Genomic DNA, 13,511 nt, shown 5'->3' with positions numbered 1-13,511 from the left:
CAGAAAAGGAAGGGAGTTAAGCCAGAGAGATTTCTACTTCCTGCTCTACTTCACCTCCATTCATGTATCTTGGGAACTTGCAGATGTAAAGACAGGAAGGATGGACACAGGGCACAGATGGCGCTGTAGTCCAGCCTCTGGCTTGCTCAGGCTTTACGGTGTAGAGGCCCGCCAGCCCCCTAACATCCCAGGGTGAGCGCTTCAGCACTATGTATCTCCTGATATTGTAGAAGGAGTGAGCAGAATCCAGGGATGGAGTCAAAAAGAGGAAGCGGCCTAGAATCCCAACATAGTCACAAACTAGCAATCTAACTTTTAACCTAACCATCGCAAGGAATGTGTGCTGTGTTGGCTCAGAAGTGTCAGAGGAGCAGCTATCCAAAAAAAGAATAGAGGGACATCTCCTCTCTATGCCCCAATGACGGAAAAGGAGAGGAAACCTCTTCCCTGGAAGCTCATCCAAGTGGACTCACCAATTCCGCAATGACTTTTTGTAGGTACTTCGCACATTTCTCCACCTCGTTTTTGGGCCCACGCAACTGCACGACGTCGCTCTTCTGCGACGGGTCGGGGAAATTGATGATTACCTGTAAGGGTAGAGGGGCAGGGCACGTGAAGTTTGAAAAAGAAGAGCGCCTATCTATCGCTATCTCTCTATCATCTCTCTTTCTCGCTATGTACGTGTGAGGTTTCCAAAAGATGCCCTATTTAATTTACGAACCTCGAGGCAAAGTTCAAAAGAAATCCAGTCATTTATCAGGAGCAACATTTTGGCATTTCCTGCCGGGGAGCCAAATCTGATTTCCGTTTAATGGTGGCCCAACTTTACATCCCTGTGTCTCCCCTCCCCTCAGTCTGTGTCATAAATCACATCCATCAACGAAGGGCTGCAGCAGGTTGCAAACCTTCGCGCCTCACACGCCTGCTGTAAAAATCTGAGATCTGAACCTGGTCAAAGGTATGTGTGGAATTCCTCCCCTCCACCCCAGTTCCTTCAATGTCAACTTGATAATAGGCATGGAAACGCTTTACAAGTTGACAGTATGCATGTATGTTTCTATCCATCCATCCATCCATCTATCTACACACAGATACAGAGACACACGCAACAAAGTCTTTGATTAAGTCCTACTGCAAAGCAGAGACCTGGCACACACTTGCACTCGCACACAAAGCTCCATTCGCGCAAAGGGAGGGCACCTACCCGAGCAGAGGGCCCTTACGTCGAGGGCGCTTGTGCTGACATGCGAAGCTCTACTTACGGGAAAGGAGCATTGCGCATGAGCTCAGGCACCCTCCAATGGCATGATTGAAGCTTCGTACACACCCATTTCTCCCATGGCCCGGTTTCCAACAAGCCACGGCTCAGGGGTTGGGAACAGAGGTGGGTTTCTACCGGTTTTGACTGGTCCGGGGACGTGGCAGGCCTGGGTCGTAGGAACCGGCAGCGACCCAGGCCTGCCACGCCCCCGAACCGGTTACCAGGTCGCCGCTGTCGCCATTTTGTTTTTGAGTTTATGTGCATGCGCAGAACAATTTTAATCGAACTGTGCATGCGTGCACAGCGCAAATCCAGCACGCACGAGAAGCGCACACACGAGCAAACCGGCAGTACAGCTGGCCAGAACCCACCCCTAGTTGGAGACCCCTGACCCAGAGGACTATTGCGATGGAAATAAAATGAGGCAAGACTTGTAGACATGCCTTCTCATTGGGAAAATGCCAGCTGGGCTGGAAGGTGGGATCAAGCAGGAAATTAGCCTTGAATCCTTGCATGAGTGAAAGAGGCATAAGCCTGACTGTTTGTCCTCCCAAGATCCATGAAACCTTATCTGGCTGTTCCTTGGGGAAAGTAAAAAGTCTGGGGAAACTCTTCTAACATAGGTAGCGTCAACTCGCGAAGCTTCCCTGACCTGCTCCCGAGTTGCCATAGGCAGGGGGACAGGAAATCGTGCCTCGCAGATGCACAAAAGGAATTCACTCCTCAGTCATAACAAGATGCATTCTGGCTGAGTAAGTCAAGGCCACCTCCATGGATACCAGCAATGCTTGGAAGGGAGTGACTTCTACAACCCGCGAAATTACCTCGTTGGGGAATGTGATCGGGTAACACACTTTGAGAGGGGGTGGGGGAAGAAGGGTCAGAGGCAAGGCATGAAGGGAGTGAAGTCAGAGTTGGCTTAACCTAGGTCAGGGGTCAGCAATCTGCGGCTCTGGAGCCGCATGTGGCTCTTTCATCTGTCTGCTGTGGCCCCCTTTTGCCGGTCGGCTCCACAGTTGATAGGGCTTTCAATTAGGACAGGTAGAGGATGCTGTGCTAGGAGAAGACTCCAGGGGGGGAGGAACCAGACTTCCAGTCGGCTCCAGAATTGAATGGGGGACTTCCGATTAGGACCTTTGTGGCTCTTTGAGCATTTTAAGTTTGCTGACCCCTGACCTAGGTAATACTGACACGGTGCTCCTAATAAAGGACTGGAATTTTATTTCCGGGTGGTTTAGAGGAATGATTGAGTCTGTCATCTGCACCTCTATAACTGCCTGGTTTGGTTCTGCAACCCAACAAGACAAGACACGGACTTCAGAGGAGAATCAGAACTGCAGAAAAAACAATGACTGCCAACCTGCCTTCCACTGAGGACCTGTACGCTACACGAGTCAAAAAGAGGGCTGTGAAAATATCTACAGATTCCTCGCATCCTGGACATCAATTGTTTCAACTCCTACCCTCCAAACGACGCTATAGGGCACTACACACCGCAACAACTAGACACAAGAACAGTTTTTCCCCAATGTCATCACTCTGCTAAACAAATAATTCCCTCACCACTGTCCAACTATTCACTAAGGCTGCATTACTATTACTATTAGTCTTCTCATCATTCCTATCACCCATCTCCTCCCACTTAGGACCGTAGAACTGTAACTTTGATGCTTGTATCCTCACGATTTATATTGATATTGATTGTTTTCTGATTGCTTATTTGTATCCTATGACTATCATGAAGTATTCTACCTTATGATTCTTGAGGAAGGTATCTTGTCTTTTTATGTACACTGAGAGCATCTGCACCAAAGACAAATGCAATCACACTTGGCCAATAAAAAATTCTATTCTATTCTATTCCTATCCTACCCTATCTTATCCTATCACTATGCTATGCTATGCTTTGCTATGCTATTTTATGCTTTGCTCTGCTCTGCTAAGCTCTGCTATGTTTTGCTATGCTATGCTATGCTATGTTATGCTTTGCTATGTTATGCTTTGCTATGCTATGCTTTGCTATGCTATGCTTTGCTATGTTATGCTTTGCTATGCTATGCTTTGCTATGTCATGCTTTGCTATGCTATGCTATGCTATGCTTTGCTATGTTATGCTCTGCTCTGCTTTGCTATGCTATGCTATGGTATGCTCTGCTATGCTTTGCTATGCTTTGCTATGTTATGCTCTGCTCTGCTTTGCTATGCTATGCTTTGCTATGCTTTGCTATGCTATGCTCTGCTCTGCTTTGCTTTGCTATGCTTTGCTATGCTTTGCTATGCTATGCTATGCTCTGCTAAGATCTGCTCTGCTCTGCTCTGCTCTGCTTTGCTATACTATGCTATGCTTTGCTATGCTATGCTATGCTATGCTACGCTACGCTATTCTTAAGACTCTTAATTGCTTTAGGGCACTGGTCGAAATCCTGACAGGTAGAAGTCAACAAATTGATGACTTAAACCTTTCATGAGCGACTCTGCTTGCTTCCACCTGACACTCCTCCAGCGTTCCCCAAAGAAAGATGAGTTAGAAAAACAACACATTGAAATATAAAATAAAATATATTTCAATTAAGCTAAAATAAAGCACGAAGCCTACTGGGAACCCCAAAACGAAGTGTTGCATTTTTGCCAGAAACCTGGAAATACCCTTTTTTTTTGGGGGGGGGGGGGCAATACGACAAGAGGGAATTCCTTACTTCTGGAAACTTGTCCCGGACTTCCTTGATTTTCTCGCCCTTTTGCCCAATGATTGTCCGGTGAAAGCGCTGCTCGATGATCAGGTCCTTGGTGCGTTCATTTTCCTAGGAGAAGAGTTCAAGGAAGGCGTTGCACCCAAACCAACTGTTTGTTCGGACCCCTTCCCTGAGGTAAGGTGAAGGTAAAGCGTCCCCTCGTACATATGTGCTAGTCGTTCCTGACTCTAGGGGGCAGCGGTCGTCTCTGTTTCAAAGCCAAAGAGCCAACGCTGTCCGAAGTCGTCTCCGGGATCATGTGCCCGGCATGACTCAACGCCGAAAGCGCACGGCATGCTGTTCCCTTCCCACCAAGGGTGGTTTTATTGTTCTACTTGCATTTTTATGTGCTTTCGAACTGCTAGGTTGGCAGAAGCTGGGACGAGTAACGGGAGCTCACTCCATTACGCGATTCGAACCGCCGAATGGCCGATCTTTCCGATCGACAAGCTCAGCGTCTTAGCCGCCGAGCCACCTTCCCTGAGGACTTCCCACCAATAGGCAGGAGACATCCTTGAGGCAGGTCAAGGAGCCCCCTCTCCTTACCATCCGGGCTGCCATTTCCAGAAGCTCCTTACAAGCCAGCTGAACGCCTTGGGGGTCTCCCTCGATCCGGATCAGGTTGCTCTTCTCGCTGTCGGGAGGAATGCGGACGGAGACTTTGTGCTGTTCCTTGATGCGGTTGACTGGGGGGGAAAGTACCAAAATAATAATAATAATAATAATAATAATAATAATAATAATAATAATAATAATAATAATGAATTGCATTCACCAACAGAAAGTCCAGGCAAGAGTCCTGCAAGGATTTAACCAAAACAATAGTCCTTATCAGTCATTATGGTAAATGGAGGGCTGTGAGCTCCCGGCAGGGAGGCTGCAAATTAAGTCACTTCAAACAGAGACATAGACGAACCTCAGTTGTGGGCAAGGCAGTCTCACAAAACACACAAGGAACCAACTTTCCAGAAATACAAACGGTTGCCTGCGACAACCCAACCACTCCCCTCTCTTCTATTCTATTTATTCCCCAGCCGGGGGGGGGGGGGGCAGTCAGCATCCATGTTTGTTGTGTTTCCTGAGCGGGCTCATTGTCCTCCATTGTTCACCTCCCCTTCTTTTATATACAATACAATACAGTAGCAGAGTTGGAAGGGACCTTGGAGGTCTTCTAGTCCAACCCCTCCTTAGACAGGAAACCCTAGACAAATAGCTATCCAACATCTTCTTTAAAGACTTCCAGTGTTGGGGCATTCACAACTTCTGGAGACAAGCTGTTCCACCAATTAATTGTTCTAACTGTCAGGAAGTTTCTCCTCAGTTCTAAGTTGCTTCTCTCCTTGATTAGTTTCCACCCATTGCTTCTTGTTCTGCCCTCAGGTGCTTTGGAGAATAGTTTGAGTCTCTCTTCTTTGGGGCAACCCCTGAGATATGGGAACACTGCTATCATGTCTCCCCTAGTCAGTGACGTGCGGTGAGCTTTATGGCTGGTGAGGCACTGATGCCATCACAATCAGATTTACAAACATTTAAAATCCTACAAATTATCTTAAGTGACTTTTTCACTGATGATCATTGCAGCATCCCCATAGTCACATGTTCAAAATTCAGGTGCTTGGCCACTGGTTCATATTTTTGATGCTTGCCGTGTCCTGGAGTCACCTGATCCCTTTGTGCAACCATCTGACATTTTGCAACCTTCTGACAGTAGACAAGCAAAGTCAATGGAGGAAGCCAGATTTCCTTAACAACCGCGCTAGTAATTTAACGTCTGCGGTGATTCGCTTAACAACTGCAACAAGAAAAGTCGTAGCGTGGGGCAAAATTCACCTCACCTGTCTTACTGTGCAAAATAAAACTTTAGGCTCAGTTGTGGTCATAGGTTCAGGGCTACCTGTCTCCTATTGAAACACGACAAACAATCGTTGTGAAGGGAGGACTGGGACAGCTTGCATCTTTTTGCAATTGCATAGTAAAATGGCGAGAAAAGATCCTTAAGATACAGAAGGATCTTGAGAAACTTGAACATTGGGCACTATCTAATAAAATGAAATTCAATGGTGAAAGGAGTAAGGTTCTACATTTAGGCAACAAAAACGAAATGCGCAGGTACAGAATAGGTGGTACCTTGCTCAGTAGTAGTAACTGTGAAAGGGATCTTGGAGTCCTAGTGGACAACCATTTAAATAGGAGCCAGCCATGTACAGCAGCTGCCAAAAAAGCCAACACAGTCCTAGGCTGCATCAACAGAGGGATAGAATCAAGATCACGTGAAGTGTTGATGCCGCTTTATAATGCTTTGGTGAGGCCACACTTGGAATACTGCATTCTGTTTAGGTCACCACGATGTAAAAAAGATGCTCAGACTCTAGAAAGAGTGCAGAGAAGAGCAACAAAGATGATTAGGGGACTGGAGACTAAAACATATGAAGAACGGTTGCAGGAACTGGGTATGTTTAGCTTAAGAGAAAGAAGGACTAGGGGAGACATTATAGCAGTGTTCCAATATCTCAGGGGTTGCCACAAAGAAGAGGGAGTCAAACTATTCTCCAAGGCACCTGAGGGTAGGACAAGAAGCAATGGGTGGAAACTAATCAAGGAGAGAAGCAACTTAGAACTGAGGAGAAACTTCCTGACAGTTAGAACAATTAATCAGTGGAAGAGAAGTTGCCTCCAGAAGTTGTGAATGCCCCAACACTGGAAGTCTTTAAGAAGATGTTGGATAGCCATTTGTCTGAAACGGTACAGGGTTTCCTGCCTAGGTAGGGGGTTGGACTAGAAGACCTCCAAGGTCCCTTCCAACTCTAATATTGTATTGTATTGTATTGATATTCTACTTCAGTTCTACTTGGAAATGAACAGCTATCAGTAATAAAGTTAAGCAGGGAACGGCCTACACTATTGAAAACGTATTGTCCCCCGACAACCCTGGATAGAAGTTTTGGGTTGTATTTAAGGCGAGTTAAATATTAATAATTAATTTAATAGATGTTGCCTGCACTGGATGTTTGCCTAAGCCGTTGTATAAGGAACATTTCTAATATGTTGACCTGCAAAAGTTGCTTCAGGTGAAGTTTTCTGCATATTTAATTCGGAATGGAGGAAGAGGAGGAGAGATGAAAGGCAAGGGGGCGGGAGGAGGAATTCCTACTCTTTCCCCCAGTGTGTCCCTCAGCAGCAGTAGGCTTAACGCCCTCAATGGCAGGTAGGGGTGGGTAGAAATTAGAAAACAATGAAGAATAAGCATGTTCCTCCTGGAGCTTGGGGGGGGGGGAGCAGCCATCCCCGTCTGTTACCAAAGGAACCTCAGGTGGTTAAAAGGGAATAAGCGTGGCCTTAGCTCAGGAAAAATGACTAGATTCTATCATTAGCCCACCTCGGATAATAAAAAGCGCTATTGCAATCCACGGTCCAGCAGGCGCTGGGGGGGGTGGAGAGAACTTCCAACAAAACGCAGCAACCGGAGAAAAGCAGCGAGGGGCGAGGAAGCTCGTCGGGGAGAGCCAATTGCTGTTTTTGCCTTAGATTCCTCTCCTCTGCGCGCGCACCTTTCCTCCCGGGCTCTCTCCTAGCAACCTCACCAGCTGCTCCTTTTGCCATGACGTTTCCCGGCACGGCAAAAGGCTTTCGCCTTCCAGCCCACCAAGAAGCGCCAGATCTGAGCCAATCCATCATTTGCAGCTTGGCCCGGACCACGGGGGAAAGCTCGCTAGGGGAAAGCACGTTCTTTCGCCCGCGCCGGAGCTCAGCCGTTCTCTCCTCTCCCCCGACGCCCCACTGACTAATCCACCTGTTTGTCGGAAGCTTTGGTAGGCTCGCATTCCCCCTCCTCCCTAATCTTCCTCCCTTTGCAATTCATGCAAGGTTAACTCAACAGAGAAGACTCAGTCCAAATGGCAACTGGCCTTGCATTTATTAAAGAAAAAAAGAAAAAAAGGAAATTTGAAGGAAAAGAGGGAGGGTGGGGGTGGGGGGCATCAGAAACGGAGAAAGAGAGGAGGAAGAGCGGGCGCGACACTGCAGCTTTAAACAGAATGACAGAGTTGAAGCCTCTAAAAAAAGCGCCCTCTACTATGAGGCAAGAGAACTGTGTGCCTCACCTACCTCGGGATTTTTTTAGGCTTTTAACCCTCGCTTAACTCTGCTTGAGCGATCATAAAATGCCTAAAAAGTCAGACTAGATGAGGCATGCAGTTCTCCTGCCTCATAGTAGAGGGCGCTTTTTAAGAGGCTTTTTTAAACAGTTAGGCAGTAATTCACAGTGAGGCAGCAGCTAGCTAGCCTCACTTCAGTACTCGCCTTTTTCCTTTTATATATATTTTTTCCTTTTCATGATGACAATGGTGAGGCTGTGCCTCCCCTGCCTGCATGTCACTGCCCCTAGTCCTTCTTTTCATTAAACTAGACATGCCCATTTCCTGCAACCGTTCTCCAGATGTTTTAGCCTCCTCATTGTCTGAATCTCCTGCCAGCTCTGCTCCCTCTCTCCAGCGAAGTGTGATAGTGAAAATCCAAAAACCACTGATCTAGATTGTAGACAGCGTCTTCCGGATTTTGCTGGAGAGAAAACCACACCTGCTTATTGGGCGATTGCTTATTTCTTGATCGTTGGTCTGTTATCCATCTTGCTGTTCATTCCTGCTCATCTGGGTGTTGATTGCTGGGGAGGGGGTGTTTTTGGTCCTTTTGTTTCCCTTTTGGATTATTTATTCATCTTTTGAATGGCATGTAGTTGTTGTTTATCTCTATGTACCTGGCGATGGCTGATTTGTTTAAACGCCAGGCTTCCGGGAATTGTCTAGCTTTTGGGGATTCGCCTTAGACTAGGATGCTCAGAGTTTCCGCACTGAAACCACGGTTTACTCTGTCCATGTGTTGCAAAATTAAAATCGTTTCATCAGCAAAAAGAAAAGAGAAAATCCAAAGACTGAAGGAACGCAGGTTTCAATGGCAACCGTCCGACTAACAGACACAAGAAAAGCAGCCAGGCGTCTTCAGGAATTTTATAATCCCAAAAGCAAAAGCCCCCGAGGACTCTTGAGCTATTCTCTGTCAAGATAACCTACGGTGCAGGATTGGAGCGAGGTCAACTTATTTTGGGGGTTGATGGGAAACTAAAAAGCGGGAAGCCAAAATGCTCACCTATAGCCCTGAGCCAAGTCACACAGATGAAAGAAAGATTAACACCAGTGACGTGCGGTGAGGTTTATGGCTGGTGAGGCACTGACACAGTGGTGGGTTTCAAATATTTTTAGACTTGTGGACTTCAACTCCCAGAGTTTCCACAGCCAGGCATGCTCAGTTCCGATTGAAAACGACAGCATTTGTTTCTCTCTCCCTTCCTCCATCCCCCCCCCTCTCTCTCTCACACACACACACGTTGGATTGGACTATCTCTCCTACCTCCTTCCCTCTCTCACTCACTCACTCTCAAACAAACACACACACGCAAAAGTTGGATTGGATATCTTTTCCAGTGGCTTGAAAGCAGCTCCTCTGCCACCACCACCACCACCACCATTCCCCTGCTGCCTTCCCCAAACACCTCCACCATTGCAAATGCAGCCTGTTGTCTGGGTGGGAAATGCCTGGAATGCAATAAAGCCCACCCACTCACCTCCTGCTGGCAGGCTGGGGTGAGAGGAGAGGCAGAGAAGCCGGAGGGGAGCCGATCTGAGCCTTCCAAAAGAAAGAGGCTGGGGGAAAGTGTGTGTGCTACAGCATGGCTCTTTGCCTGGCTTCCATGGATGACTCTGCTTAACTGTTAAAAAAAGCCTCTAAAAAAGCGCCCCCTACTATGAGGCAGGAGAACTGCGTGCCTCAACTACGTCAGGAATTTTTAGGCTTTTAACCCTTGCTTAACTCTGCTCGAGTGATCATAAAACGCCTAAAGTCAGACTAGATGAGGCATGCAGTTCTCCTGCCTCATAGTAGAGGGCGCTTTTTAGAGGCTTTTTTTAACAGTTAAGCAGAGTCATCCACGGTGAGGCAGCAACTAGCTCAGCTTTTTCCTTTTACATTTAGGTTTCTTTTCATGATGAGAGCGGTGAGGCTGTGCCTCACCTGACTGCACGTCACTGATTAACACCCAGTATGGAAGAGGAAAAGGGCTATCTGGTTAAACTTTTTAAGGATGCAAAAAAAGAGAGAACTTGGCTTCCATCACCTACTGGTCAGTCTGGGAGATCCCAAAGGTTTTTTGGACTTTATTTTTCCTTGAAGAAGTTTCGCTTCTCATCCAGGAAGCTTCTTCAGTTTGGAACTGAACCAAAGAGGCTTCCTGGATGAGAAGGGAAACATCTTCAAGGTAAAACAAAGTCCAGCTGTCTTTTGAAAAAGAACCTTTGGGGCAAACCTGATCTGGATGGCTGGGACTCTCCATGGACACGCTGGGAAATGTTAACAGAAACGACTTACTTGTTATTTAGTGGTTTTGTGTGTGTGCTTCAGCCTGATCTGACCTAGGCTTCGCCAAAAACCGTGAGGCAGATTCCTGGTCCTGACAAAATCCCTTTTATGAAATGATTGTGAGTTCCTCTCATTCACATTCGGCAAGGGCCTGGCAAATGGTCTTTCAAAGGAATATTTATGACCACAGACCTCATCTATTTTGGAAAGCTGCCATGTCAATATTTTCCAAATGAGGCGCTGTGCAAGGAAAGACCGGGCGCAGAGTCTCTTAGATTCACGGACAGATCTTCACACTCCTGAAACGAATCTAATGACCGAACGAAGGAATTGTTTCCTGCAAAAGCCCACTCCCCTTTCGCTCCTCTTTTATGTCCTGTGGGAGGGGTAATCAACTTCCACCTGTGACTTTACTCCCAAGTCGACCCTGATTTCTGAGCTGTTCTTTTCTTCTGGCAGCTCTGCGCATGCGCACACTGGGAACAGGCTCTAGCTTTTCCTCTGCCTCGCTCCTGTCTGGCTCCGTAGGCACCTGATCACTGCCAGACGGCCTCGGCCCCATCTCTGCCTCCGACGCAAAGTCCTCGTCTGAGTCTTCCCCAGCCTCCAGGACTTGCCCATGCTCCTCCCCAACCTCCTCACTGTCCAACCCTGCTGCCAGCTCTGTTGGTCGCTGGCAGGCCACAACACAACCTTACGGTGATCGGCGGGAAAATTAACCCTGCCCCAGCCACCTCAAATCCTTCAGGGTTCATTTATTGCTCTCTAGACTCACTGTTGGCGCCGTTTTTCCCAATCAGATGGCGATGAAACCTCTGGTCAATAAGCACTTCGCTGTAGTCCATCCGTCTGAGCTGCAGAAGAAGACGGGGTGGTGAGACACAAGACTTGCAAGACAAACACGGAGCCTCGAGACAAATAGAATTCATTCTCGGGCGTCAGTAATCGCATCGAAGACTTGTGGACTTCAACTCCCAGAATTCCCCAGCCAGTTGAAGTCCACAAGTCTTAAAGTTGCCACGTTTCGAGACTCCCGAGCTAATGTAAAACCGAATAGGTCTGGCACACTCTCTCACTTCCCTTACCTCCAAGCAGGGGTGGCCTTCAACGATTTTAGCAAGGGGTTCTCTGCCCAGTTGCCGGGTGGGCATGGCCTAGTTGGCCCCCTGCACCACCCGGGGTGGTGTTTCCCCCCCCCCGGCTCCGGAGGCTTTTCTCGAGCTTCCGGGAGGACGAAAACGCCCCCCTTCCCCATTTCTAGCCTTCCTGAACTTCCAGTAGACTCATTTTTCGCCCTCCCTGAGCCTCCGTGCATGCCCTGAACTTACCTGAATCTAAAACGGGCCACGTGGGGATTCCTTGGAGGGGCGGGGTGGGCAGGACCAGGATTTGGGGGTTCTCCAAACTGCACAGAATCTTAGCTAGAGGTTCTCCCGAACCCCTGCGAACCCCCAGAAGCCCACCCCTACCTCCAAGGTACTTTCCAGCCCTTTGATTCTAGGATTCAGTTAACCTAACAACCAAGTTCTTCTGAGATTCTTAAAAAATAACGCTAGCACACAACTGCATCTCGGTGGATTTTCAGTGTTCCTGGGTTCAGAATGGATGCCTAAATTGGAATCTGTTTGTTCCCCCATTAATAGAGTTTTGCTAAGGTTTTCACAAGAGATCCTTGTTTTCTGGGAAATCCAGGGCCCCTTTTGGGAACGTGGCAAAAAAAGGTAGAAGTAAGATTTTCCTTTGTCCAGTCGTGTCTGACTCCTGAGGGGCGGTCCTCATCTCTGTTTCTTAGCAGAGGGAGGTAGCTTACCTTCCCACCAAAGTGGTACCTATTTATCTATTCCCATTTGCATGCTTTCAAACTGCGAGGGGGGCAGGGGCTGGAGCAAGGAACCGGGAGCTCACCCTGTTGCGTGGCAATGGGTCTCGAACCTGGGAGCTCACCCTGTTGCGTGGCACTGGGTCTCGAACCTGGGAGCTCACCCTGTTGCGTGGCGCTGGGTCTCGAACCTGGGAGCTCACCCTGTTGCGTGGCGCTGGGTCTCGAACCTGGGAGCTCACCCTGTTGCGTGGCGCTGGGTCTTGAACCTGGAAGCTCACCCTGTTGCGTAGCACTGGGTCTCGAACCTGGGAGCTCACCCTGTTGCGTGGCGCTGGGCCTCGAACTTGAGAGCTCACCTTGTTGCGTGGCGCTGGGTCTCGAACCTAGGAGCTCACCCTGTTGCGTGGCGCTGGCTCTCAAACCTGGGCGATCACCTTTCCAGCTGACAAGCCCAGCTTCTTTAACCACTGAGCCAGGCGTGGCATTCAATCAGTTCGGACCGGTTCAGGCAAACCGGTAGCTCCAGCTGGGGAGCAAACCGGTTCGCTCCGACGCTCAGGTGGGCCCGCCCACCCGCTTTACTTACCTATATCCTCTCAGCTGATTTGCGTGGCAGAACGTATTGCCGCCCCTCAGCTGTGTTACTCCCCAGAAATAACGTGCAGGGTACGTTTTGTTAAAACTGTGCATCAGGCGTGGGGGTGTGCAGAGAGCGTGCGCGCAAAGAACGCAATCACCGAACCGGTTGTTAAACCAGCAGGATCTCACCACTGCACTGAGCCATCACCCCACTCTCAAGATGGCAGAAAACTGGTATCAAACTGAATGGGGAGAAATAACCCACAGGACTGCAGCTTTTGATATGGGACTTACGCTGCCCGTTTGAAGAGGCACGGCTCTGGATTCGTTTGGGGTTTTTTTGAGGAAGTTTTAAGAGACACCTCAGAAAGATCAATTCTGGGCGTTTTAAGCGGCCTCTTCTGCAAATAGTTCTATGTCTCTTCGCCAACGGGCGGCACTCGTAATATCACTGGCCAAACTTCACACCCCTGCCAAGGAGGCAGCAGATAAATGACCGACCTGAATCGAAAAGGTTTGTCCTTCCTGCTATAGCAAAGAGTCTTGACGAAGAAAGAGAGGAACAATACATGTAAGGTTCACAAGACAACTCACCAGGTCTCGAATGATTTCCTGAATCTGGCTTTGGGCCAATTCCACCTCCTCAGTGGGTCCTTCCAGAGTGATCTTCTCATCACCGTCCGTGAATTCAATGTGAACCTAAAAGAAG

At 48.3% G+C, this 13,511-nt stretch overlaps 1 protein-coding gene across 1 annotated transcript in view; it reads right to left on the bottom strand.

The window, feature by feature from the left end:
- Positions 1-13,511, bottom strand: part of LOC309400703 (vigilin-like) — a 110,329-nt gene that overhangs the window by 35,757 nt on the left and 61,061 nt on the right. Inside the window, exons 10-14 of the mRNA XM_081969333.1 lie at positions 13,397-13,501; positions 11,177-11,255; positions 4,540-4,679; positions 3,958-4,062; positions 474-587 (exon numbers count right to left, since the gene is read on the bottom strand). Coding sequence (XP_081825459.1) covers positions 474-587; positions 3,958-4,062; positions 4,540-4,679; positions 11,177-11,255; positions 13,397-13,501 — 543 coding nt within the window. The remainder of the gene's footprint in view (positions 1-473; positions 588-3,957; positions 4,063-4,539; positions 4,680-11,176; positions 11,256-13,396; positions 13,502-13,511) is intronic.

This window comes from Natrix helvetica (assembly GCF_964273705.1).
Source record: "Natrix helvetica genome assembly, chromosome: W".
NCBI lineage: Eukaryota > Metazoa > Chordata > Lepidosauria > Squamata > Natricidae > Natrix > Natrix helvetica.
The sequence above is the reverse complement of the archived record's forward strand: the minus strand, read 5'-3'. Positions and strand labels throughout refer to the sequence as shown.